The 26,389-nt window shown below is 41.5% G+C and overlaps 1 protein-coding gene across 1 annotated transcript in view; it reads left to right on the plus strand.

Moving 5' to 3' along the window:
- The window catches only part of LOC126471486 (2-oxoisovalerate dehydrogenase subunit alpha, mitochondrial), a 149,518-nt gene that overhangs the window by 25,389 nt on the left and 97,740 nt on the right, over positions 1 to 26,389 (plus strand). The window contains exons 2-3 of the mRNA XM_050099693.1: positions 13,003 to 13,179; positions 15,551 to 15,746. Coding sequence (XP_049955650.1) covers positions 13,003 to 13,179; positions 15,551 to 15,746 — 373 coding nt within the window. The remainder of the gene's footprint in view (positions 1 to 13,002; positions 13,180 to 15,550; positions 15,747 to 26,389) is intronic.

The following is a 26,389-nucleotide window of genomic DNA, read 5'->3' on the forward strand; positions in this document are numbered from 1 at the left end:
TTCAGAGTCTGTGTTCATGGCTGGTAAAGCACCACTCTGAATTTGGCGATGGCTTGTCCTGGCTCGACAGGCTCTGAAAATCTCTCTGTTACCTCAGTCATTGGGTTTTAGTGTGGCGGTCCACCTCAACTTTGAGTGAATGTTCAAGAAAGTATCTGACATATCAGACCTCCAAATACACATAAAGGGATTGAACAAATTTCCACCTTGGTGTCTTCAGAGGCCCAAAGTGATTCAATGCTTCATACAGTATAAGCAAACTTTTACTACAGATTATATTTTTACAACTCTGTATTCTTCAATTTTAAGTACTTCTCACAGTTTCATAATTTATATGGATGAAGCCCGGCAAGGGGATGCACTCAGTTGTTCAGCTGTTTTTCCTGATAGGATTTTCAAATGACACCTTCTGGAACAATTTTACAAATTATCATGTGGAGTTATACAGTATTATGAAGGCACTGAAATGGATTCACAGGCACCACAGTAAAAGATTTCTCATCTCTTCTGAGTCACTCACTGTGCTACCAGCGTTCCAGCAAATGTACCTGGTTGACTGGTTGAGTCAGCTCATCCATGACTCCTTATAGTGTCTCCAACACCGAGGCAAGGAGGTGGTCATTTGTAGGGTACCTGGACACGTCGGGGTACAGGGAAATGACAAAGCAGCCAAAGAAGCATGTCGGGATGATGTAGTACTTCGATGTTGTTGTTACCTTGCACACTGTCATCTCATTATCTGGCAGACAAATCATGCGTCAGTGGTGAATGGTTGGAGGTGGTGGAAAATGGGCTGCAGTTTCTCATACTGACCACACAGGCATGACGGACTTCATGCCAACCTCACTGATGGACAGAAGTACTGATCACCAGACTGTGTATAGGACATAGCCCTTTAACACACAGATTCCTTCTCCAGTAGGAGGATCCACCACTGTATAAAGTTTGTGGTGTTCAGCATATTTTGACTACTTTTGTCTTACATACTGACGTCAGGACAGCCTTCGGTTTAGCAAGAGATCTGTCAACCGTCCTCACTCAAACGGACACTAATGTTACATGGGTTCTAAAGTTTTGTGAACTGTTGTGCTCCATCCCCAAAGTACTGGGGATGGGAGGCAGACTTTAATCCATTATAAACTACTTTGAATCTGTGGACAGTCTTTGTCCCATCTCATCCCTCCCCATGAGAATGGTATACTGACTTTTTGTCAGGACACTGATGACCATAATGCTGAGTGCCCCACATCCAAAATCATCATCATCATTCATATATCTGAGAAAAGCCTTTACTAAGGTCTTTAAGAGTTTTATTGCATTGGAACAACATGTGACAAATGAAATTACAGTTAAATCCAGACCTTTGTAGCTGATTACAGGTGTTGATAAATATCAACAAAGACAGTTGAAAATGGGTGCCCAGACTGGGACTCGAATCTGGGATCTCCTGCTTACATGGTAGACGCTCTATCTGACTCAGGATAGTGTGGCTGCAGGGACTTATCTGTGGCACGCTTCCCGTGAGACACACATTTCCAACTTATTGTCCACACACTACATTTGTAGTGCCCCTGCTCACTATACTCATTATTTGTGTCAGTCAATCTCCCAAATCCCATAAGAGTTTGAGCAGTGTGAGTGCATCCGCACTGCAGATGAGCATTAGCCTGTAAGCGTGCAGGATACTAGACAGGACATTTCGCATTTCAGGGCATGACAAAAGGTAGTTGAAAACCTGGTGGAGAATGTAATTCGGTTGCTCCAGTCCTGGGTGGTACTGAGTTATGAGGGGAATGCTCCTCTATGGCCCGATGGTGGGACTTAAGGTGGTATTGGGAGACTGGAAAGATAAGGCACCTTATACAAAAACAAATCACCCGTGCCTTACCTATCCAGTCTCCCACCACCTCCCAAAGTCCCACCGTCCAGCTGCAGAGGAGCATTCCTCCAGTAACTCAGTACCACCCTGGATTGCAGCAACTGAATTACATTCTCTGCCAGGGTTTCAACTACCTTTCGTCATGCCCAGAAATGAGAAATGCCCTGCCCACTATCCTTCCCTCCCCTCCCACAATGGTATTCCTCAGTCCATCGAACCTACACCATATACTTGTCCATCCTTACACCAGACATGCTCCCCAACCCCTTACCTCATGGCTCATACCCTTGTAATATACCTACATTCAAGACCTGTCATCCTCCCTCCACCACCTACTCCAATCTGGTAACGAACATCCCCTATCCCATCAAAGGCAGGGCTACGTGTGAAACCAGTCATGTGATCTACAAGCTAAGCTACAACCACTGTGCTGCATTCTATGTGGGCATGACAACCAACATTCTGTCTGTCCGCATGAATGGCCACTGACAAACTGTGGCCAAGAAACTAACGGACCACTGCTGAACACGCTGCCAAACATGACTTCTTTAATTTCAATGACTGCTTCACAGCCTGTGCCATATGGATCCTTCCCACCAACACCAGCTTTTCTTAATTGTGCAGGTGGGAACTTTCCCTTCAATACATCCTATGTTCCCGTAACTCTCTTGGTCTCAACCTTTGTTAGTCACTGTCCTCACCCATCCAGCCCCTTCCCTGTTCTCATTCCAGCACTACACAGCCGTCATTCCACCATCACACTCAGTCCTCCTTCCCCACCTCTCCCCAGCCCTCCGTCTAACCTGCAGCACTTCACTGTCCACCACCCCTACCATACTATCCCACCCCCACCATACTATCCCACCTCCTCCCTGCCCCAACCTCTTCCTTACCCCCACCCAGTGCTGTTGCTCGCAGTGTGGTTTCAGTTGCCTGAGACTGCAGTCGTGTGTGTGAGTAGCATTTGCGTGTGTGTCTACGACTGTTGTTGATGAAGGCCTATATGGCTGAAAGCTTTATTTGTGACAGTCTTTTAGTTGTGCCTATCTGCGACTCATCATCTTTGGTATATGGTGAGTAGCAACTTTACTTGTTGTTAAATTCCATCCTGGATTTTCCATTGTTTGATCTATAAAGCATTTATTGACAAAGTTGAATTATGATGCTTCTGCACCTAGATTAGACTGTGCAGTATCCACAGACTGGAGAGCTTTTGATGTGAAGAGGTACATTTAAGATTTCAAAGATTACCTCCAATTCAATGCCAAAAGGACAGTGGAAGTGCTTTTAGATAAGTGTGCATACAGTCACTCTCTGAATACCAAACATGTTGTTCAAACATATATATGAAACTAAAGATTGATTACTAGTGTGGGAACCATTACTTTATGATCACATTAGTATGCATCTGAAGTGACAGTGAAAATTGATGTTAATCTGAACTTTAATCACAATGTCCTACTTTCCAGGTTTGAGTCTTCATCCTGACACAACTTTGCAATTGTTACTTCAGCTGCACATTTTCTTCAGTAATGACTGTTGCTGTACGCCCAGCACAATTTTCAACTTCAAATTTGTTTCATGTCTGAATCTGTTCAGCAATCCCCAAATGCCTAATCAAACACCTACAAACAGTGATTCACCCTCAAGCTGGCTTTTCAGCTGTAAATATTGTCATGAGCTGCGCTGAATGCAGTTGACATACACTACGTGATCGAAAGTATTTTTCATATTAGGTGCATTGTGCTACCACCTATTGCCAGGTACTCCACATCAGCAACCACGGTAGTCATTAGACGCATTGAGAGAGCAGGATGGGGCGCTCTGCGGAACTCACGGACTTCAAACATGGTCAGGTGATTGGGTGTCACTTGTGTCATATGTCTGTACATGAGATTTCCACATTCCGAAACATCCCTAGGTCCACTGCTTCTGATGTGATAGTGAAGTGGAAATGTGAAGGGACACGTACAGCACAAAAGCATACAGGCGGACCTCGTCTCTTGACCGGCAGAGACCGCCAACAGTTCTAGAAGGTCGTAATGTGTAATAGGCAGACATCATCCAGACCATCACACAGAAATTCCAAACTGCATCAGGATCCACTGCAAGTACTATGACAGTTAGACGTGAGGTGAGAAAACTTGGATTTCATGGTCGAGTGGCTGCTCATAAGCCACGCTTCATGCTGGTAAATGCCAAAAAATGCCTCGTTTGGTGTAAGGAGCGTAAACAATGAATGACTGAACAGTGGAAAAACGTTGCGTGCAGTGATGAATCACAGTATGGCGATCTGATGGCAGGGAGTGGGTATGTCGAATGCCCGGTGAGCGTCATATGCCAGCATGTGTAGTGCCAACAGCAAAATTCGGAGGCGGTGGTGTTATGGTGTGGTTGTGTTTATCATGTAGGGGGCTTGCACCCCTTGTTGTTTTGTGTGCTCTATTACATCCCAGGCCTACATTGGTGTTTTAATCACCTTCTTGCTTCCCATTGTTGAAGAGCAATTTGGGGGTGGCAATTCCATCTTTCAACACTATCGAGCACCTGTTCATTATGCACGGTCTGTGGCAGAGTGGTTACACGAAAATAACATCCCCGTAATAGACTGGCCTGCTCAGAGTCCTGACCTGAATCCTATAGAACACCTTTGCTATGTTTTGGAATGACGACTTTGTGCCAGACCTCACTGACCAACATCAATACCTCTCCTCATTGCAGCACTCCTTATTTTAGTATAATTATTGACAATGTCTGAATATTGTGTATAGGAAGGCAGTGGAGGCCATTCCGGTACTTCATATAGCTACACATTGATGAAACATGCGACAAAAGATTGTATTCTGTTATTGCTTGTATTCCTTTGAAGTGCTCCAATGGACTACAGCACAATCACACTTTAAAATTTCTTGGTGACCAATGTTAATCAGTTAGAACAAAACACTCATTTGCAACAATGAACATGTCCACATGGTACAAATTTCTTGCTAAAAAGCCAGTTTTTTTTTAGTTTGGGGAATAAAGTGCATCCACTTGGAGATACATGAGGAAAATAAAATGATAAACAGAACAGTTTGAATGCCAGTTTATCACATTAGCTCTTGTGATACTGCAGTGTGACACAGAGCATTTTTCTGGTAGAAAAGACTATTGTGTGTATAATTCTTGGTCACATTTTGTTCAGCTTTGGTTTCAAACTGTAACAATATAGCACAGTAGGCTCCAGTTATGGTTTTGTTCTTTTCTGAGTAATTGGTGAGGATTAAACCCTGGGAATCTCAAACAATCTCACTATCTCACTGGCATTATTGTATTCCGTAGATATCAAGCAGGATGGTGCAGTGTTTAATACACTGGAATCTCAGTCAGGTTGAGTGCATTTCAATTCCCTGTTCATTTACAGTCACAAATTCAGGCAAACAGTTCTTTTGGCTCAGTTTTAGTCAACAGTCATCAATTGGATCATTCATTGCATAAAGATTTTTCATTTCCAGTTTGTCATGCAGGATATTACGTACTCACTCATTTGAGATGCATACAATAACAGCAGTTTTGTGCACTTTCACTCAGTGGTGTTGCACTATATTTATTTAATGTATTTATTCATCCAGGATCATCTGACAGTGATACAGGATTTGTCATCATCATACAATGGAACAAGTAAATCAAATGTGCAGATGGATCCAAACCCTCAGTTGTTTTCCTGTTTTCCCTGATAGTTTTCAGTGTGTGCCTTTGGAACAATTCACAAATTATGATGCGGAGTTACATGGCATTATAACTGCACTGGAGTGGAGTCACAGGCATCACAGTGCAAGTTATCTTGTATGTTCTGACTCGCTAAGTGCGCAACAAGTGGTCCACCAAATGTGTCCAGAAGACAAGTTGATTCAGCTGATCCATGACACCTTACAGTGGCTCTAACACCCAGGAAAGGAGTGGTCTTTTGCTGAGTACATGAGCACATCAGGATACAGGTAAATGACATAATCAGCAAAGCAGCCAAAGAAGCTTGTCTGGGTGGTGTTGTACGGCAGTGTGCCATCCCCTTGCATGTTGTCATCTCATTATCTGACAGATGAGTCATGCGTCAATGGGTAACTGATTAGTTTGAGGTGGTGGAAAACAAACTTTGGTCATTCAAATCTGTTTAAGAAGGTTAATCTCGCATTTTTGTAAGTGTAAATTCATTCAGTCTGTAGCACAGTAGTTGCTCATTTGTTTTGTTTTGAAAGCAACCGTTCGTCCGTTCCTTTATTAAGCCAGTCAGTCAGACTCCAGCTCTCGGCTGTCATACGAGTACACCTACAGAGTGGCCGGTTTAAATGTTTATCCTCTTCTGTGTTTTTCACGTAGTATATTTATTAACTTCGATGTGTGTTTCTCTGTTTATACACTTCCTCGTGTTCTTGTAAGTGTAAATTCATTCAGTCTTTAGTGCAATAGTTCCTCATTGAACAGCTAGCTACGTAACTCTTTAACACATCAGTGTCCATTGCTGACACATCATGAAGGTAGCTAGTCAAATATCTAGTATTGTCTGCTTTTATACTTCTTCAGTTAGTCTTGTTAGGATGGATAGGATGTGTGAATGTTGTGTACAGATGCAGGAGGAGCTGGCCACAGTTTGCGAACAGCTGAACATGCTGTTGGTTATGGTCAGTCACCATCAGTTTGCTGCCTCGGGGTATAGCAGTGACAGAGAATCTAGCATGTTATGCGACACACCTCAGGTGTCACTTGTTTTGTCCTTGGACTCTGCTTCTGAGGCATCTCCTAGTGCTCTTGACGCAGTGGTCCCACCCTCACAGCAGTGTAAGTGCCGAATGGTAATGTGTTTGCGTCATTCAAGGCAGAGGGCCAATGTGAAAACTGGTTACCTGGCCTCACCCATTCACCCTGTGGATTTACAGGTGGTTGCTCCTTCAGCAAGGTCCGAGCAGGCACGCGGGAGGAGGGGTTTACTGGTATTTGGGAGCTCCAATGTTAGGCGCATTATGGAGTCCCTTAGGCAGATAGTTTTCAGGGCTGGAAAGAAAGCCAATGTGCACTTGGCACATCTGCCAGAGGGCCTCATCTGCGATGTGGAGGTGGCCTAATCTGTGGCTGTCAAGCATGCGGGATGCAGTTGTCTACAAGTTGTAGCTCACATTGGAACCAACGACACCTGTCGCACGGGTCCTGATGTGATTCTCGACTTGTACAGGCGACTGGCGTAGGTGGTGAAGACTGCTGCCCTTACGCGGAGGCTGTAAGCAGTGCTCGGAATTTGCAGCATCATTCTTAGTTTATCAGGGTCCTTTGGTTTGGAGCTGAGTGGAGGGTCTCAACCAAACGCTTTGTTGACTCTGTGATGGTCTTGGCTGCAGATTTCTAGACCTGCATTATTGTGTGGCGATTTGTAGGACTCCCCTTGATAGGTCGGGGGTGCACTACACAAAGGAAGCTGCTACTTGGGTAGCAGAGTACTTGTGGAGTGCACATGAGGGATTTAGGCTAGGCGGTAGTTTGAGGTGCTCCAATGAACACTCATTTGATTCACAACAAGGGAAATCAAACAACATTCAGAATATAGACACTTCAACTGTCACAGTTTTGTGTGTAAACTGTTGAAGTATTTGTAATGAATCCTGGATTTACTGCCCTCCAGGAAAGTTCTCATGCTCAAATTATTCTTGGGACTGAGAGCTGGCTGAAACCTGAAGTCGAAAGCTCTGAGGTATGTAGCAAGTCATGGGGAGTATATTGGAAAGACAGGTCACAGGCCATAGGACGGGGAGTGTTCATTGCAGATTGACAAAAATATTCTCTCTACTGAGGTTGAAGTTGAGAGTGACTGTGAAGCCATCTGGTCGAATACAATACATGTAGGTGAAACTAAGTTAATTGTTGGATGTTTTTGCCAGCCACCCGATTTTGCTGTGACAGTTCTAGATTCATTCAAAGAAAGTCAGTGCTCAATAGCGTGTAAATATCCAGATCATGCAGTACTAGTTGGAGGCAACTAAAACCTGCCAAGTATAGACTGGGATGTCTATGGATTCATTGCGGGGAGGTACAGACAGACAGACGATCATGCGAAATACTTTTGAACACATTTTCTGAAAATTGTCTTGAGTAGATAGCTCGGCAGCTCACACGCAATGGAAATATCCTAGACCTTGTAGCTACAAATAGGCCAGACCTTCTTGACAGCATCAGTATAGAAACAGGGATTAGCGATCACGATGTCATTATAGAAACTATGATTACGAAAGTTAGTGAATCAGACAAGGTGGCTAGGAGAGTGTTTTTGCTAGATAGAGCAAACAAGCATCTTATTTAGACAGTGAATTGGCATCACTTAGTTCCAGTAAGATGGATATAGAGGAACTATGGGCAAAGATTAAGCAGACTGTATATCGTGGTCTGAAGAGTTACGAGGCTAGTAAGTGGATAAAGGATGGAAAAGACCCACCATGGTTTAATAATGAAATTTGGAAGATTCTGAGGAAGCAGAGGCTGTTACACTCTCTTCAAAAGAGACTGCACAAATGATGACAAGAAAAGTTTAGTAACTAGAGATTCATGCACCTGTGAAAAGATCTATGCATGAAACATACAACAGTTCCCACCCTCACACCTTAGCAAAAGATCTGGCAGAGAATCTGACAAAATTCTGGTGCTATGTAAAATTGGTAAGCGGGTCTAAGACTTCCATTCAGTTTCTTGTTGACCAGTCTGGTGTGACAGTTGAAGATAGCAAAACAAAAGCTGAAGTTTTAAATTTCATGCTCAAGAAATCGTTCACACAGGAGAACCATACAAACATACCACCATTTGACCATCGGGCAGACTGCTGTATGGACGACATAGTAATAAGAATTCCTGGTTTAGAGAGAGAAACTGAAGGAGATGAAAACTAGTAAGTCACCAGGTGTGGATGGAGTCCCAATTTGGTTTTACAAACAGTACTCTATGGCATAGGTCCCTTACCTAGCTTGCATTTATCATGAATCTCTCATCCAGCACAAAGTCACAAGTGACTGGAAAAAAGTGCAAGTGACTCCAGTATATAAGAAGGGTAAAAGAACAGACCCGCAGAATTATAGACCAATATCCCTAACTTCTGTTTGCTGCAGAATCCTTGAACATATTCTCAGTTCAAATATAATAAACTTTCTTGAGACTAAGAAGCTTATGTCCACAAATCAGCATGGTTTTAGAAAGGCATCACTCGTGCCAAACTCAGCTTGCACTTTTCTCACATGATATACTGAGAACTATGGATAAAGGGCAACAGGCAGATTTCGTATTTCTAGATTTCCAGATAGCATTTGACACAGTGCCCCATTGCAGGCTGTTAATGAAGGTATGAGCATATAACTTCACAGGTATGTGAGTGGCCAAAAATTTCTTAAATAATAGAACCGAGTGTGTTGTCCTCGACAGCAGGTGTTCATCAGAGACAAGTGTATCGTCAGGAGTGCCTCAGTGAAGTGTGATAGAACCGTTGTTGGTCTCTGTATACATAAACAGTTTGGGAGACAGGGTGGGCAGCAATCTGCAGTTGTTTGCTGGAGATATTGTGGTGTAAGGCAAGGAGTCGAAGTTGAGTGCCTGTAGGAAGATACAAGACAACTTATACAAAATTTCTAGTTGGTGTAATGAATGGCAGCTAGCCCTAAAGGTGGAAAAATGTAGTTTAATGCAGATGAGTAGGAAGAAGAAACCTGTAATGTTTGGATACAGTATTACTAGTGTCCTGTTTGACACAGCCAAGTTGTTCAAATATCTGAGCATAACGTTGCAAAGCCATACGAGATGGAACTAGCATATGAAAATTGTGATAGGGAAGGGATATGTTAGACGTCGGTTTATTGGGAGATTTTTAGGAAAGAGTGGTACATCTGTAAAGGAGACCACATATATGACATGCCATATGATTCTAATTCTACTGCCGCCAACATACTTTGTGCGTAAGGGTCACGAAGATAAGATGTGAGAAAATTTTTCCCTCACTCCATTTTGAGTCAAACGGGGGGGGGGGGGGGGGGGCCGAATGACGAGTAGTTGTACAGGGTGCACTCAGCCACGCACGGTACAGTGGCTTGCAGAGTATCTATGTAGATGTAGACCAGACAGGCATGGTGGACTTGTGGACTTCATGCCAGCCTTACCGACAGAAGGAAGTGCTGCTCACCAGACTGGACGTACGACGTACCCTTTAACACAAAGTGAAGTTTGTGGTGTGCCACTTTTGTTTCAGCATATTTTGACTTTATGTGTCTCATACTGACACGAGGGCAGTCCTCAGTTTGACTGGAGATCTATCTACCATCCTGCTACCTGTGTGCCGCAAGTTCTGAAATTTTGTGAACTGTCGGGCCTCATCCCTAAAGTGCTGCAGGGGAAGCAGATTGTGGGGATGGCCTTTGTTGTGTAATGTTCCCCTCTATTATATTTATAACAAAATAATTTTTTTTACATGTGAAATTTCATCATTTTTTTCACTTACTATTGGCTGCATTTGTTGCCATAGGTACACTTTTCTTAATAAGTAAGAGAGATTCTTCGATGAATTTTGCACAGCATAAAAACCATACTTACAGGTGTATGAAAATCTAGAATTTATTTAATTTATGAAAAAAATGAATGAACTGTTACATTTTAAACTTCATGTTTAGAAAAAAACTCAAATTTTATAGTTAATTATCTAAATTTTTACCACACTTTGTAATAGATTTGGTAAATTCTAGAGTTTTGCCTTAAGGAGTTTGTGTTTAGTAAGCAATGCAAAATTCATTGAAGAATCTCTCTTACTTATGAAGAAAAGTGTACCTATGACATCAAATGCAGCCAATAGTAAGTGGAAAAATGATGAAATTAAACATGTAAAAAAATTATTTTGTTATGTTTTTGAACTTCCACTGCTGTGAGTCTGAGTCCTGAATCCTTCCTGGTCATGCTGACAGAGTTTTATGAATTTATTTGTAAAAGTAAAGGCAGTGGAAATTAAAATGTCCTGTGGTGCCTCTCCTGCTCGAGTGCTCCAGGTGGGCCCATTTGATGTTCTACCATCCTTAAAGAGATTCCTGACTAACATAAACTCACTACATACAATCTCAAAAGTAATTATCACTTACAACCGTTACCGTGTGTATTTAAAGCAAACGTGATTTGCATCGCGCCACTCCTATGCAACTGGCGTGAAATTTGAATAGACATAATTTTTGAGATGTAGGAACGTCCCTACAAACTTTTGTTGGAATTCAGGACAGAGAGGATATTGTCTGGCTATTATGTTCACCACACATTATTTTACTGCAATTTTTACTTTTGCTTTCAACTATGACATGAGTAGGTGACTTAGTGGGTTACTTTTATGCATGTATGTAAAATGAGAATTCTGTAGTTAAAAATAATGTGTTGAGAAACATGTGGCAGAAAATCGGATACCAGCTTGATGTTTTTCATGTCACAAATGGTTCATATATAAAAGTGTACTAAAAGACTGCAAAATATATTACATTTCTCTTGCATTTTAGCTTATTTTCATCTCTTTTATACTTTTTGTGGTAGTTCGACATACGCCTGATTTTGGTATCTTTTTGGAAGGTAGTGGAACAAGCTGAAAGGTTTCTAGGCAAAGATTTTCATCATATTTTGTCATTTTTGTGTGTGTGTGTGTGTGTGTGTGTGTGTGTGTGTGTGTAATATTTCAGCTTAAAACTTGTCAAAAAGAGTGCATGACTGATTTCTGTGTGTGATACTTCCTATTTATTCTTCAAGTTGTTCTGTCGAGGCAAACATTTACACCCTGGCTGCTTGTGGGAGAAAGTTGACATTGGGTAATTCCCAAAAAAGTGCTACTAATGGTATGCGGTAGCCATTTGGGTAGTAAAAGCATCAGTCAACAAAGAACCTGTGAAGGTGGTCCTCGTGACCAAATATTGTCCATAGTAAAAGCAATGTAATGAATGGGGTATGTTAAAAAATATTCATAGTCATTATACTGCTAGAAGGTGAAGTTAAAAAAGTTTCACCCTTCTGTGAGAGCATGCTGAAAAATAATGCCTCCAGCTTTCTTAATGTGAAAACCCTTAATGATTTTTAAATACGACAAACATTATTAACATTCCACATCTTTATTCTTCATATCTGCATATTTGTTTCTCAACATAGTCACCCTGGGAGCAAACACATTTCTCCCAAAAAGAGACCAGTTTGGTGTTACCGTTACTGTAGAATGTTTTGATTTCATTGACAAAGCCACAACCTCACCTCTGCCTGCACTGCTTCATCACTATCAAAGTGAAGTCCTAAAAGGTGTCCTTTTAGTTGTGCAAACAGATGAGTCAGATGGGACCAAGTGGGGACTGTAAGGAAGATGATCAGTGACAATGAACCCAAGGTGTCGGATTGTTGCAGATGTTGCAGCGTTCGTGTGTGGCCTGGCATCGTCATGCTATAGGAAAAGCTCCATGTGTGGACAAACTCTTCGAATTTGCAACTTTGTTACAACATGCTGTTTCTCACGCACCGATGTAGTTATGTTACACACTGCCTTGTTACAAGCTGCAATTCGGAGCCCTCTAGCGGCAGAGGGCTGCAGATATGTAGACATGAAGATAAGATGTAGAATGTTAATAACATTTTCCTTATTTAAAAAGCCTTAAGAGTTTACTTATAAAAATTAGGAGGCATTATTTTTCAGAATGCCCTTGTAATTTATGATCATATAAATCCCACTCCATATTGTGTCTGCATATCATCTTTCCCAGAGTGAAACAACAAAAATTTTTGTTCGTGTATCTGTTCCTTACCTATCCATCTAACTTCTTGAAGTGCAAAAATTCCCAATTCACTATTTAAGAACCTCTTCAGTGATGATGTACGTTGCTCCAAGTTGCAGCAGGGTGCATAATTCCATGTGCCAACTTTTAGTAGCTTTTTCATATCCTTTAGCCATGTTAATCTTTGTAAGTGGTGTCCAGCATTTCTTGTTGTACCATTGGCAACTTTCAGATTACATATAATTTGTTTCTGCAGCTTTCTATTAATCTCACATACATTTATTTGTAGGAAATAGTTGTTGACAAGAATGTGTGAAGAAGTGAAATATTGTTGATTGTTATTTGTAGGCAAATGTAAAAAGCAGAGTTGGGGCATTGAGCCATATGAGTGATTTACCTATGTTCCCTGGTGCCCAGTCACAGTGGACAGAAAAACTCGAGTTCAGTATAAGGGAGAATGCCATACCAACTTACAGGGTTATGGATCGTCGTGGAATGGTGGTAGATCATTTGGAAGAACCACAGGTGCGTAACTACGTATTGTTCATAATTTTAGTGGTTCTGTTACATTAGTCTTTCGAAGTTTCTCCTGAGGACATCATCAGGTCGTTGGAAATCTGTTTGCTACCTCCTCGAAAACAGTGTTTTGTACAATGAATGTGTAAAATTCTTGTACGGAAGTATGGAATTTAGTAATGAAACATCAGGCAACAGTAATAGAATGTAGTGGAACTACCTTCAATCAGAAAAGGTACCATTTGGTGCTATATTATTTTCTGCACCTATTACAAGTAAAAGGTGAAGATACTCAGAGATAAGTACAATGTTAATAGATCGAAAAGAAAATGTGCTCGAATATATACACACAAAACTGAGAAGCAGAGCAGGGCTATTGTCTCGTACCGTTTTTCTTATCACAGGGAATTTTGTGTTGGCATAAAGTACTATAATTTCATTTTTGTTAACCCTGAGAAAATGCGCAGTACTTCTACAGTTTCATTATTGCACCAGTTTGCGAGAATAGTGGCCGTAAGTCATAAGTCAGTCACCAATCTTCTCAATGTTAATGGTTCTTTTTGAGATCTTATTAGCATCCAGCTGTTCTCCAGAACAGTACTGATTGTGAGAGGTAATAGGTTTCTTATGACACTTTGCAGTGCAAAACTTCCATATTCTGAGACAGATTGTAGGCAGACTTTCGAAATGCATTGTTTTATCAAGTTCACAGGAACTAATGTACGTGTCTTCTTTTCTTTTTTAACTTCTCGCAAATACAAAGGAACCCAGTAACGTGTGTACTCATTAATTCTAGTGGTTGCAGTTCACTTTCTTCAGATTTGTTTGTGAGTGTTCAAAATTGTTGTATGGTTTATGCATATGTACTCCTGTTAACGTGGCGCTGTTATTGGATAAAATATAAATTTGCATAGGAAATATGTTCCAATCACACATTACATGAGCACTCATAGTGATCCTTGCTCAAATGCTAGAATTTATCACTCTACATACATTAATGTAGTATGGTGACCTCAGTCAATATTGAACTTACATTACACAGAGTCTGGCCTGATGATATAACGGCAATGGCAAAATCATCAAAAAACTTATTTTAACCTCCCCACATCCTTCTGTTGTCATGCAGTATTTCTGTTTCCTGACTGAATAAGTTTAAGCTTCTCTACACTACTGTCATTTGCTACAAACAAAATTAATGGGCTACGTTAGTAGTGGCCATTTTCTATTTTTTTATTTTGTTCTGACCAAAGGAACACATTTCGTATGTGTCAATAGCAGGTTAGCAGTTTTGTCGTTTGTTTACTGAGATGTTAAAAAACTATACGTTGATGACTGATGAGCTGAGAGGATTCATGAAATTTGAATGTACCAGACAGTGTAGCTGGCTGATACACATGAACAGGAAAGAACTATTATGTAGCGTATGCAAAGTAGTTCAGAAAAGCTTGTTGTTCTGAATGTTCACTTTCCCTCAGAGTCCAGTAAACAGTAACTTCAGTTTGACCAGCCAGTCAAAAAAGAAGCAATTTGTCACTTTTTGATTGCACTTGCCTTTCCACCCTGATATCTGTGTTAAAATGATATTTTGTTAAATATATATGTGTACAAATCCAGTTAGAAGTGCAGTTTTGGTTTGGTTATAAGTGCAATTTTGGTTTGGTCGTGCAATTATCTTTTTGTGACTTGTTCGAAGCAAATATCTTTGTAGGTACCAGCTGTATTAAATTTGACGGAGTGCTGCACTTTGTATAAAATGTATTCACGGGCAACCGGTAGTGTCTGGATATAAGAGAAACATTAGTGCTATGTGCAGTTTTTTAACAAATATTAAATACTCTGTTTAGATTTTCGCAATTGTTGTCATAGAGCTTTCATCCGTCTCATCATTCCTGTTGGTCTTTTTTTAAAATCTTATCTTACCATCTCATTGAGTTTTGCACCAAGTGCATTTTGATTTTTCAGAGTTTGTTATGCATATTTATGTGAAGCATTCAATAATTTTTTTAAAGACAAAGGCTGCCATATTTCTTAGAACACTGTAGTGCATTTGCTTGTATCTATGCAGATAAGCATCAGCCTCACATCTGAGTATTTTGATAGTTGTAAGAGGTGTTATTTTGTAGCTGTAAATTAGTGTTTATTGTGTAACTAGAGAAGTGTTCAGTGTTTGTGCCTTAGAGTATTAATTTCAAAAATTACATTTTTAGTAGCTCTCCTGTAGTGATAGCATTTTGTGGCTGTAGCTGAAATTCTCCTTTTCCAAATGTGGTGGTGGTGGTGGTGGTGGTGGTGGTGGTGGTGATAGTGGTGGTGGTAGTAGTAGTAGTAGTAAGCATTTGATTTGTTACTTAAACTGTGAATTCATTTGAAATTAATAAAGTTGAAGCCAGAGACTGTGAAGAGGATGTACTACTGCATGAAGCTGCTCAATATTATGGATCATATTCTGTATGAATCACAACGCCAGGGTCGGATCTCATTTTACATGACAAACTATGGAGAGGAAGCTACACACATAGGTAGTGCAGCAGCACTTACAGATGATGATTTGGTTTATGGACAGTACAGGGAAGCAGGTAAGCTATATTTAAAATGTTTATATTCATTGAGATTATTCCACAGTTATATCTAGGTTAAACTGAAAATTTTTGTTTGCTGTAGTACAGATGTATCTGCTTTATGGGCATGTAATTTGTGTGCAAATATACACTGAACACTGCAAACACTTTCCAACTGAAATCACATCTAGATTAAAAATTCTATACAGTGCTGATGCAAATTACCTGCTACATTTTGCTTTCCTATTTGTGTTACGGATACCAAAAAGAAGAAACAGCATTTGAACATTACCAAAAATGGGTTTGTTGAGATAATTGAATATACAGACACTTCTTACAAATTAGAGTATTATGTGTTAAAATGTTCCCCTAAACTAAAATACAATTATGATGTGAAGGCAGGGCTCAAGACAATGATTTAGTGCAGTGAAAATAACTTTCTCAAGTCTTAACTGAAGTTCCCCTTAACCATTTCCAATTTATTGCTTTTAGTATGCGTTGCCTTTCTTTCCTTACAAAGTTCCTAGTGGACAGCAGATATTTTTCTGTTTTGTACAAGTTATAGAGTGTTTAACAAAATCTTTTCTATAAAGTAAATTGTGTGTATTTGTTGTCTTACTATTTTCTTCCATTTGTTTCAGGTATGTTGAGGAAACATTGATTTGTTTCATTTTCAAAATATCTGACTGTAATTTTATAACAAGATAATCGTTCTGTAAAGGAGTGAGGCCCTGTTGAATACTGTAGAAGATTAAACTTCCATATTTTATGATGATTCTGTAAGTTTTCTTCCGAGAACTGCAGTTCCACTGTGAACTGGTATATTATATAATTATGACTTTATTTATTTCATTAAAAAGTTTATCAGATTTGAAACAGAAGGTATTACGAGGATGGGATAATGTGGTCTTGAATGATGTTTTTGCAGCTTGCGTTCATTTATACTGTATGGTACTGACACATTCCACATCATTACAAAGTGTCGTATTCATGATCTATGGAACAAGTACTAATCTAATCTAATCTATTTATGCAGTCCAATTAACAGTACATTATTGCTTTCTGTTTCCATGGTATGTTGATCGTGACAGACCGTTTCCCCTTCAAAGCTTGTACTTTTGGTGCCGAGTGGTCTTTGACAAATTGTCTTAATTTCAGTATATGGTTCTATTCTGTATGCATTAACTTTCTTGGACCTAACTTGGTGTTTCTGAACCTAAAAATTTGACAGTACCTTTGATTTTATATTGAGAAAGTGTGATCATTATGCCATGTTGGACAGTGGTTACATATGTTATATTCCTTAATTTATGCTGAAAGACACTGAACAGTCAATTTTCTTGGTATGTTTATGATGGCGTATGTCTAAAGTTTGATGACAAGTATGGCAGCTTCAGGATTGCAGTTCTGTTTTTATAATAGTCTTATTCCATTTGATCCCCCTCACATATTGCAGCTTGTAACTGCTCCAACCAAATTCTTTGGGCACGATCTTTCACAGCTGCTTGTTTCATACAGTGCAGTACATGCCTGAGAGAGAGAGAGAGAGAGAGAGAGAGAGAGAGAGAGAGAGAGAGAGAGAGAGAGAGAGAGTTGTTATACAATCTAGATTTCAGCCTTATGCCATTGTCAAGTACAAAAACTAGAACAAACAATAGTAGCATGAATCACTTAAGCAAGAAACAGGGCAACCACGAAAAATAGTATGTAGATACCATGATTCTTTACCTTATTTATATGTCAGGGCATCAGACTGGTGTGAAATACCTACAAATCCTTGTCAGAAAAGCATGTCTGGTCATACAATTATGATCGGTCATTAGGAGAAAATCTCTAAAATCCATAACTAAATTGCAGACTTTCATTTATATACCCTATAGTAGTGGGCCTCCATGTGATATACTGTAAACACTGTTATATGCAATTGTATTCAAAGATAATGTATTCATCACGCAAAATAAACATTTCAGCAACTTTGTTCCCTAACACACTACAGATTGTGTTGTGCAGACTATGATGTCTTTCTGGCAATCATTGGATAGCGTTTCATCTATGCCCATTCCAGATGTTGTTCAGACACAATAGTGTGGCCCATACCTGTTTACTGGTTAGGAGTTTCATTTAACAGCTGTGCTATAAGATACATAAATGGAAGTCTGCAACTTATTTATTTTAGTGATTTTCTCACTTTAACTAGTGGCAGATCTGAACCATATGGCCAGATATGCTTTTCTGACAAGGATTTGTATGTGTTTCATAACAGTCTGATGTCTTTTGCTATATAAATAAGGTAAAGAATCATGCATGATATTTACACACTGTTTTTCATAGTTGCCCTGTTTCTTCCTTTTTTGATTTATACTTCTACTGTTTGTTCTAGTTTATGTGCTTTAAAAAGCTGTAAGGGCAAAATCTGGATTGTATAACAATAAAATAAAAATTATAACAGTCAAATGGCAGGAGAATCATTCAAAAAAATTATCATGACTGTGGCACACAGAGTATTGAGTTTGCTTTGCAAGAAGCTAATGGTTTTATCCCTTTCGTAAGTATTTTGGAATTAACTTCACACATTCCATAAAAGAAGAATACTCCACAGAGCAACAAAGTGTTTAACAAAAAATTGAAAGAACAGTTTTACAGACTACAATGTTACTCCGTAACTGTATGCTTACAGGCAGCTGAGGTAGCAGTGATATGACAGCTGTGCATAGGACAGAACGTGCGACCAAACTCATGCTGTGATTTTTTGTTGCTGTGGCAGGTGTCCTGGAAACAACTAGTTGTGAAGTCACTTCGTTATTCTGATCCTGATCCAGGTATAGGTTGTCTTCAAACTGAAGATTACAACACAACCACATCCACCTGATTTTTCCTCATCCATGCAAACATCATGGAAGTGTTTTATAATGTATTTATCTCCTGCAATTTGTATGGCCCTTACATTTTGAGGGAGACCAGGCTTTAGTAGCATTTTGCAGTTCTTCATTCTTGATGGCTGATAATACGCATTTATCAAAAATTTTGACACTGACAAAAGAAAGGTCTTGGACATGACCAACTGATTTGTCTAACATTTGGAAAGTTGTTTGTGTACAGCCTGAAACAAAAAATTCTAAGATTTTTGGCAAAACACCCCTCTGAATTTGAGAAAATCACTCCTAAAGTTCATGACGAGTGATTGACTCTGAATTGACAGGATTGGTAGATAAATGGGAATTGAACAGTTTTCAAAATCATATATGGTGTTTGCAAATGCATATTTTCCTAAACATTGAGAAATAAACTGTTGGTACCACTTTTTATGTACCCATAAGGTAAACCCTGTTGAACCAAAGTGCCACTGGTGTTGCGACCGTGGCATCCAGCTGGGAGTAGAGAACCCGTGTTCGAGTCTCAAATGCATTGTGCAAAGATTGTTTTTATTTGTATTTTTTCCATATTGAAATTTTTAGGAATAAATTGGTTAATTAGGTAATCAATAAAGAATAATTACAAGCTAATCAAACAAATTTCTAAAATGGCTTTGATTGATAAAAAAATAAAATTTTAAGCTTCAATGTATGAAAAGGATTCCAAGTAATACTATTGTGAATTTTTCACGAGGGACCACGAACAGCCGACCACATGATGTTTACAGTGAGTTGTGGTGCAGAACTTCATTAGGAACCCTCAAAATTGCATTATGCTTCTGAAAACCCTGTGGGCATTGCACACTATGCAGGTACAACAAGGAGTCATAGCTATATACACGATCAACTTTCAGCACCAATATTTAGGCAATATTATCATATGCATGATATGCATTAACATTAATTCCATTAATGAAATTTACATCAGCTGTATTTTTACACATTTATTGTGTTACAACTGGTTTTGTTTCTTTGAACATAATCAGGTTACCAAGTTGTGCTGGAGTTAAGACATAGATCAGGGCCAGCAAAATGGTGTACACTGTGAAAAATTGCGGAGGTGCGGCACTGGTGCACACATCTCAGTGAGTGGGCAAAGTGCAACAGTGACGTCTGTAACTAGACATATACACCAAATGAGCGGCTACAGCTCCGCTTCCCAGTTTACATGGTACCAAGAGGACCGAAGCACACCCAGTCTTGCTTCCCTATGGTGACTGTAGCCTTACATGAGATGTACTGAGAAATGGCGAGTATTGCAAAAAAGCAAAGAACAGAGGATCTGTGTTCTCAGTCATTTTAACACAACTGGGAACTGCAATTGTTCTTCACAGCAGTAGGTGAAAACTCAGTGTTTGCTGTGCTGCCGAATAATAGGTGGCCAGCCCCAAGTTCACAATTGAAAGACACTATTACTTATTGATGATCTGCACCTGCCGCAGACTCGACACCAACAGTCCTCTTGTGTCCCCTCTCCTCTCTAATCCTAGGGTACTGCCACACCTCTACCTACACATCCCACCAATGCTCCACTTGTACACCCTGTTGTGGATTGGCAAGACAGCCAACCCACTATGAGGAAGCCGAAAGGCACGCGTTTAAGCTCACGCAGGCTGGCGTGAGGGCTGGAACAGGACACGGAAATGAGACTAGTAACAAACGTACGTATCTTCTGGAATACTTAACTTTAATCCATTAATGTTGAACACAGCTCTTGTCTGTACATTATTTACAATATCAATAGCAACTGATAATGGCGCCTTGCTAGGTCGTAGCAAATGACGTAGCTGAAGGCTATGCTAACTATCGTCTCGGCAAATGAGAACGTATTTTGTCAGTGAATCATCGCTAGCAAAGTCGGCTGTCTAACTGGGGCAAGTGCTAGGAAGACTCTCTAGACCTGCCGTGTGGCGGCGCTCGGTCTGCAATCACTGATAGTGGCGACACGCGGGTCCGACGGCCGATTTAAAGGCTACCACCTAGCAAGTGTGGTGTCTGGCGGTGACACCACACACCCTCTACATCCCCTCCCAAAGAAATTTCAACCATCTCCCTCCCAGATCATGAACTCCATCCCAGAATATACCCCTCGTACCAACTCTGAATCCATCCCACCATCTCTGCCGCCCCCCCCCCCCCCCCACCCCTCTGTCAGGGCTTCCCTCCCCTTCATCTCCTCTCTCTCACATCCCCTCCTTTTATGCCTGCCAGTCACTCCCCACTCCCCCTTCCTTTTCAGATTCACAGATACCGATGCCAGCTACCCCTCTCTCCCTGTCCCCCAACAGCCATCCCTATCTCATTGTCATTGCCACCTCTTACTAGCCCTCAGTTCCCATCCCCATCCCCATCCCGATCCCCATCCCCTCTCCCTGTGTACCTACTTTTCCTTTCCTTTCATCTATCATTCTAGAGCAGGTCCTTTCGAATTTTAGTGAAAGTGTGCAGTGCTCCGTTTTTAATGGTCAGTATCTCATCTGTGTTGTTTGTGTTATTTCAAGTGTTTTTAGTGGTCATCGTGTCTTTTTTGAACTGTGCTGTCTGACCATATTTTTATCACTGCTTTTAAATATTCAGCCAGCCTTATTATGTTAGTCTTTCACAATCCTTATATTTCACTACAATTTTAAAATCATTGTCATTGTCATCATGTTTATATGTTAGCGCCTAAATGTGTGTAGTCCCCTGGATAAAGAGCAGGTTGAGTGTACCACTGCCAGCCCTCTTTCTCTCCCTCCTCCTCCTGGGGGAGGATGAAATCACAACAGAGAAAAAACTTTTACTTATTTCATAAAGATGAGTGATATGTACTGAACAGTGAAGAATGGCAAGCCAAAGTGAATGTGCTTAAGAGAAAAATGGTTTAGGCACATCAACAGGTTTTTAATGTAAGTCATAATAATTGATACCTCTCGAACTCTTCGTTTCTTGGATTACATTCATATCGATTTTACTGTACAATGTACTTTCAGAGTGACAATCATAGTACATCAAGCAAGTTTCAAAATTGCATTGAGAATAGCAAGATCTGGGAAACTGTTTTCCAAGAAGTTTGCAAAAGATTGTCTCATTGATGCTGCAGAGCTTTAGTGGCCCACTAATATTAGCAGGTTTCAAGAAATTGGCCTTTCCAAACACAGTGATATGACTTAGTGCCTTTGAAAGGGGCTATAGCAGGTGTAGATTAACTCTAAGCTGTGGAGCAAGTGGTTGATGGACTCGGTATGGATTGGAATTGGTTAATATCAGTGACCACAGATGGAGCATCGGAAATGCGGGGCTATCAGAGAGTACTCAAAGCACTGATGCGCAGAATGCTAGGATGCATAGAAGAGGCACTTTATGGAGTTCACTGCATTCTACATTGGGAGGAGCTTTGTGCAAAATCAGTAACGTTAGAAAAGTCAGGCAAATTATTGTGCTTACTATAAACTACCTGAAAATACATGGGCTTATGCATTTCAGCTTTGGCAGTTCTTGGAGGAATTGGGAAAGGAGTATGCCAACATATCTTACTGTTGTATACCAAAGTACGCTGGTTCAGTTGAGATAAAATGCTGAAAAGATTTATTTGATTTATGTTTGGCTGTAGTACATTTCTTACGTAAGAAGGGAAAGAATGAACTGAAATTAGAAGATCTTTGGTGGATATCAGACCGTGCATTTCTCATGGCCATTACGTCTCACATGAACAGCCATAATGTCAGTTTGCAAGGTGACAATAATTCAACTTCTTAGATGTTGGGAAAAGTAAATGCTTTTTAAAGTAAGCTTGCTATTTGAGAGAGAGCCAGTTGTATTGTATCCCGCCTGGAAAACGGTGCGTGGGTCTGCTCCTGTGATCTGCAAAATAGGCCAAATGAAGGAAGCCAGTAGGAGCAGGTGAGGTAAAGCACTTCGGTACTGCATGTAAAGTATAAGCACATTTAATACAGAATATTAGTCAAAGACATACACATAACTTAGGCTTGATGATCACGTAGGTGCGAAGCTGTTCATGTATCAAAGCTAACAGTTACTAGTAGTTGTACAAACTATAATCGAAGTAACGGAGGCAAAGTGTGTAATGGCTAGCCCCCTACGGAATAGAAGATAAGTTCCTCTGTCATCTGCTCTTGATCAACTGGGGCAGAAAGCAGAGCAGTGCTCGTTGATCTCCACAGCAGTGGCTAGAGGGCGCTGTGGTTTGCGTAGTTCGTCTGCTCTCGTAGTGCCAACCTACAAGCGTGCACATATGCTGTGGCATCGGAACTATCGACGCCACATCACTCCCCTCTGGAATGGGGCACCGTCGTGGAATAGGGCTTCCGACGGTGGGTGGAGGGACCTAGGGATGGCGCAACTGAGGGGGCGGACAGCGGAACTGTGGGGCTGCACTGCCCACACGCATCCCCGATTCGCTTGCAAGGGGCTGAGGAAAACGCCCCATTGAAAACCTGCCTAGGACGCGCACCGCCACTGGGTATGCTCAGATGAGGATGCGGAGCTACAACCTCCATGGGCGACGGCGCTGGTGGCGTGACGGCAGTCTCAGCATCCATTGGCTCCAGCACCATGGAGGAACATGACGGTGGCCAGAGGTGGTTCTGTGGCGGCAGCGAGAGGTTCCTGCCCGGCGCTGCAGACCGGATCAGCAGTGCAGGCAAGGGCAACAGGACTGGAGGCGTGAGTGGCGGAGATGCCATTGGTGGAGTCGTGGGCTGAGGCGGCGGAATCTGCGAAGCCTCAAATTCTGCCAGATAAGAACCAGCGGCAGAAAACCGAGGATGGCACAAAAAGATAGAACACCAAAGCATGCGGCACCAAGCCAGAACGAACCGAAGTAGCAGGAGTGCGCAGCGGCGGGTGCAATAGCTGCAAGAACGACTGATGGGCGTGGCCATGTAGCAGTTCCGCTGGGGAACGAGCACTGCACGGCTGGGAGCGATAGAAAGGAAGGAAAGTCCATGGCACAAGCTCGTGAGAGTGCGTGGCGTACATCTTGTTCATCTGTGACTTAAACGTATGCACAAAGCATTCAGCCTTGTCGTTCAACTGAGGGTGGAACGGAGCTGAGGGCAGATGGCGAATGCCATTAGCAGCACAGAACACTTCAAACTCGGAGGACACAAATTGGGGACCATTGTCAGAGACAATAACTTCAGGAAGGCCCTCAATGCAAAAAAATACTCGACAAAGTCCGAATGGCACTGGCAGATGTGGTAGAAGACATAGGCACACCGAGCGAGGTGGCGCAGTGGTTAGACACTGGACTCGCATTCGGAAGGACGACTGTTCAATCCCGCGTCCGGCCATCCTGATTTAGGTTTTCCGTGATTTCCCTAAATCAATCCAGGCAAATGCCGGGATGGTTACTCTGAAAGGGCACGGCCGACTTCCTTCCCCATCCTTCCCTAATCCGATGAGACCGATGACCATGCTGTCTGGTCTCCTTCCCCAAACCAACCAACCAACCAACATAGGCACAACAAAAGGAAAGTTGCTGGACGCATCAATAGCTATCAACCAGCGGGTGTCCCAGAAAGGACCCGTAAAATCGATATGAACGTGCTGCCAAGGTGCAGGGGGAGTTGGCCACCCAAAGAAGTGCTGGTGGAGAGTAGATTCATGCTCCGCGCAGGAGCGACAACTAGCAAACAAATCCCCAATTTTTTTATCAATGCCGACCCAAGTGCAGTGGCGATGCGCTAATTGCTTCACCCGCGCTATACCCCAATGACCAGTGTGCAGTAATCAGAGGATTTCCGACGGCAACAAATGAGGTACAATCACATGAGACTGATCATTGTCAGTTCGTAACAAAATAACATCATGGTGTACAGACAGGTTGTGATGTTGCGCAAAGTAATGTCGAACAAGGGATCATTAATCTCCATAGCAGACAGAGGCCATTGAGTATGAAGGAACTGTAAAACAATCTGCAAAGAAGCACCTGCGGCCGTCGTGGAAGCAATGTGATAAAAATCCACCAGAAAACCATCAGTTAATTCCTTATCCTGCGAATCAATAAACATGCATGACAGTTCGGAAGAATGAAACTCATCGTCAGGACCGATAGGTAGACGAGACAAAGCATCGTCATTGCCATGCTGGCAATTTTGTAATTGTAGTTAGACAAAAACAAAGACCAACGTTGCAACTTTTGTGCAGTATGAGCTGGAACTGGCTTTGATGGGTGAAACGACGACGTCAAAGGCTTAATGTCAGTGGCCAAATAGAACTTGTGACTGTACAAAAAATCATGAAACGTTGTCACTCCATATACAATAGCTAAAGCTTCTTTCTCAATTTGAGAATAGTTTTGCTGGGCAGAATTGAGCAACTTAGATGCAAAAGCAATTGGGTGATCGACAGAATTAGTGCAGTGTGAGAGAACCACTCCGATGCCGTGAGAAGATGCATCGACAGCCAATACAACTGGTTTGGAGGGATTGAAAGGAATCAAACAGCGATCACTCAACAAAGCAGATTTGAGCTTGTGGAAAGCAGCGTCACATTCCGAAGAACAGACAAAAGGAACGTTCTTACGCCTAAGGCGATGCAAAGGCCCTGCAGTGTGCGCAGCATTTGGTATAAACCGAACATATGTAATTTTGCCCAACACAGACTGAAGTTCTTTCAAGTTCCTGGGTGCTGGCAGGTCTCTAATCCCATGGAGATGTGATGGTGAGGGGTGGATACCGTGTCCGTTAATCATATGCCCTAAATACTGAATCTCAGTTTGAAAAAAATTGCACTTGTTCCTGTTACACTTGAGTCCTGCCTGCAAAAGTACAGTAAATGAGGCATGCAAATTCTGCAGATATTTGTCAGGGGTTTGACCTGACACAACTATATCGTCCAGGTAATTGGACAACCAGGGACAGTGGCCCACAACTGCTGCAAGTAAGCCTGAAAATAGCAGGAGCCGAAGCACTCCCAAATGGAAGTCGGCAAAACTTGAACAATCCAAGGTGAGTTTTGATCACAAAATAGTGCTGCGACTGTTTGTCGAGTGGAATTTGAAAGTGTGTGTCCCGCAAGTCAATCGTGGAAAAGAATTTTCCCCACACCAAACTTAACAAAATGTCTTCAGGACGCAGTAAGGGAAACATAGCGACCACTGTCTGGGGATTTACTGTAGACTTAAAGTCAGCACAAATATGGAGACGACCATTTGGTTTCTTCACACATACTATAGGCTAAGCCCATTGCGGAGCAGAAACAGGCAAGCCGCTCTGTACCCGGTACGTTGTATGTGGCAAAGTATGCTTCGATCTGGGCGATGTGTTCTGGCCAGCATTCAATGACCGGATTGAAGACACGAAATGGCAGCACTGTAGGTGTCATCTGTGGTACAGGTGGGGGCGTCAGAGGCGCTGTAGTAGCTGCAGTTTTGTAGTGTGACCAGTCCATTTACAGTAGCAAGCAGCTGCGTCATTTGCTGAGCCTGAAATCATACAAGATCGGACAGCGAAGCCTGTTCCTGTGGCGAAGCCATTGTTCACGCACAATAATGTGTTATAGCGAAGGGTGGAAGCACACATTCACTCAGTCATATGGATATATGGCAAGAATGACAAAGCAGTACAGAGGAAACATAGGTAGAAGGGAAAAAAAATAACATCCTCATCGCCAATTGTTTTGTATCCCGCCTGGAAGGCGGTGTGTGGGTCTGCTCCTGTGATCTGCAAAATAGGACAAATGAAGGAAGCCAGTAGGAGCAGGTGAGGTAAAGCACTTCGGTACTGCATGTAAAGTAAAAGCACA

This window comes from Schistocerca serialis, chromosome 3 (genome assembly GCF_023864345.2).
Source record: "Schistocerca serialis cubense isolate TAMUIC-IGC-003099 chromosome 3, iqSchSeri2.2, whole genome shotgun sequence".
In the NCBI taxonomy this organism is placed as follows: Eukaryota; Metazoa; Arthropoda; class Insecta; order Orthoptera; family Acrididae; genus Schistocerca; species Schistocerca serialis.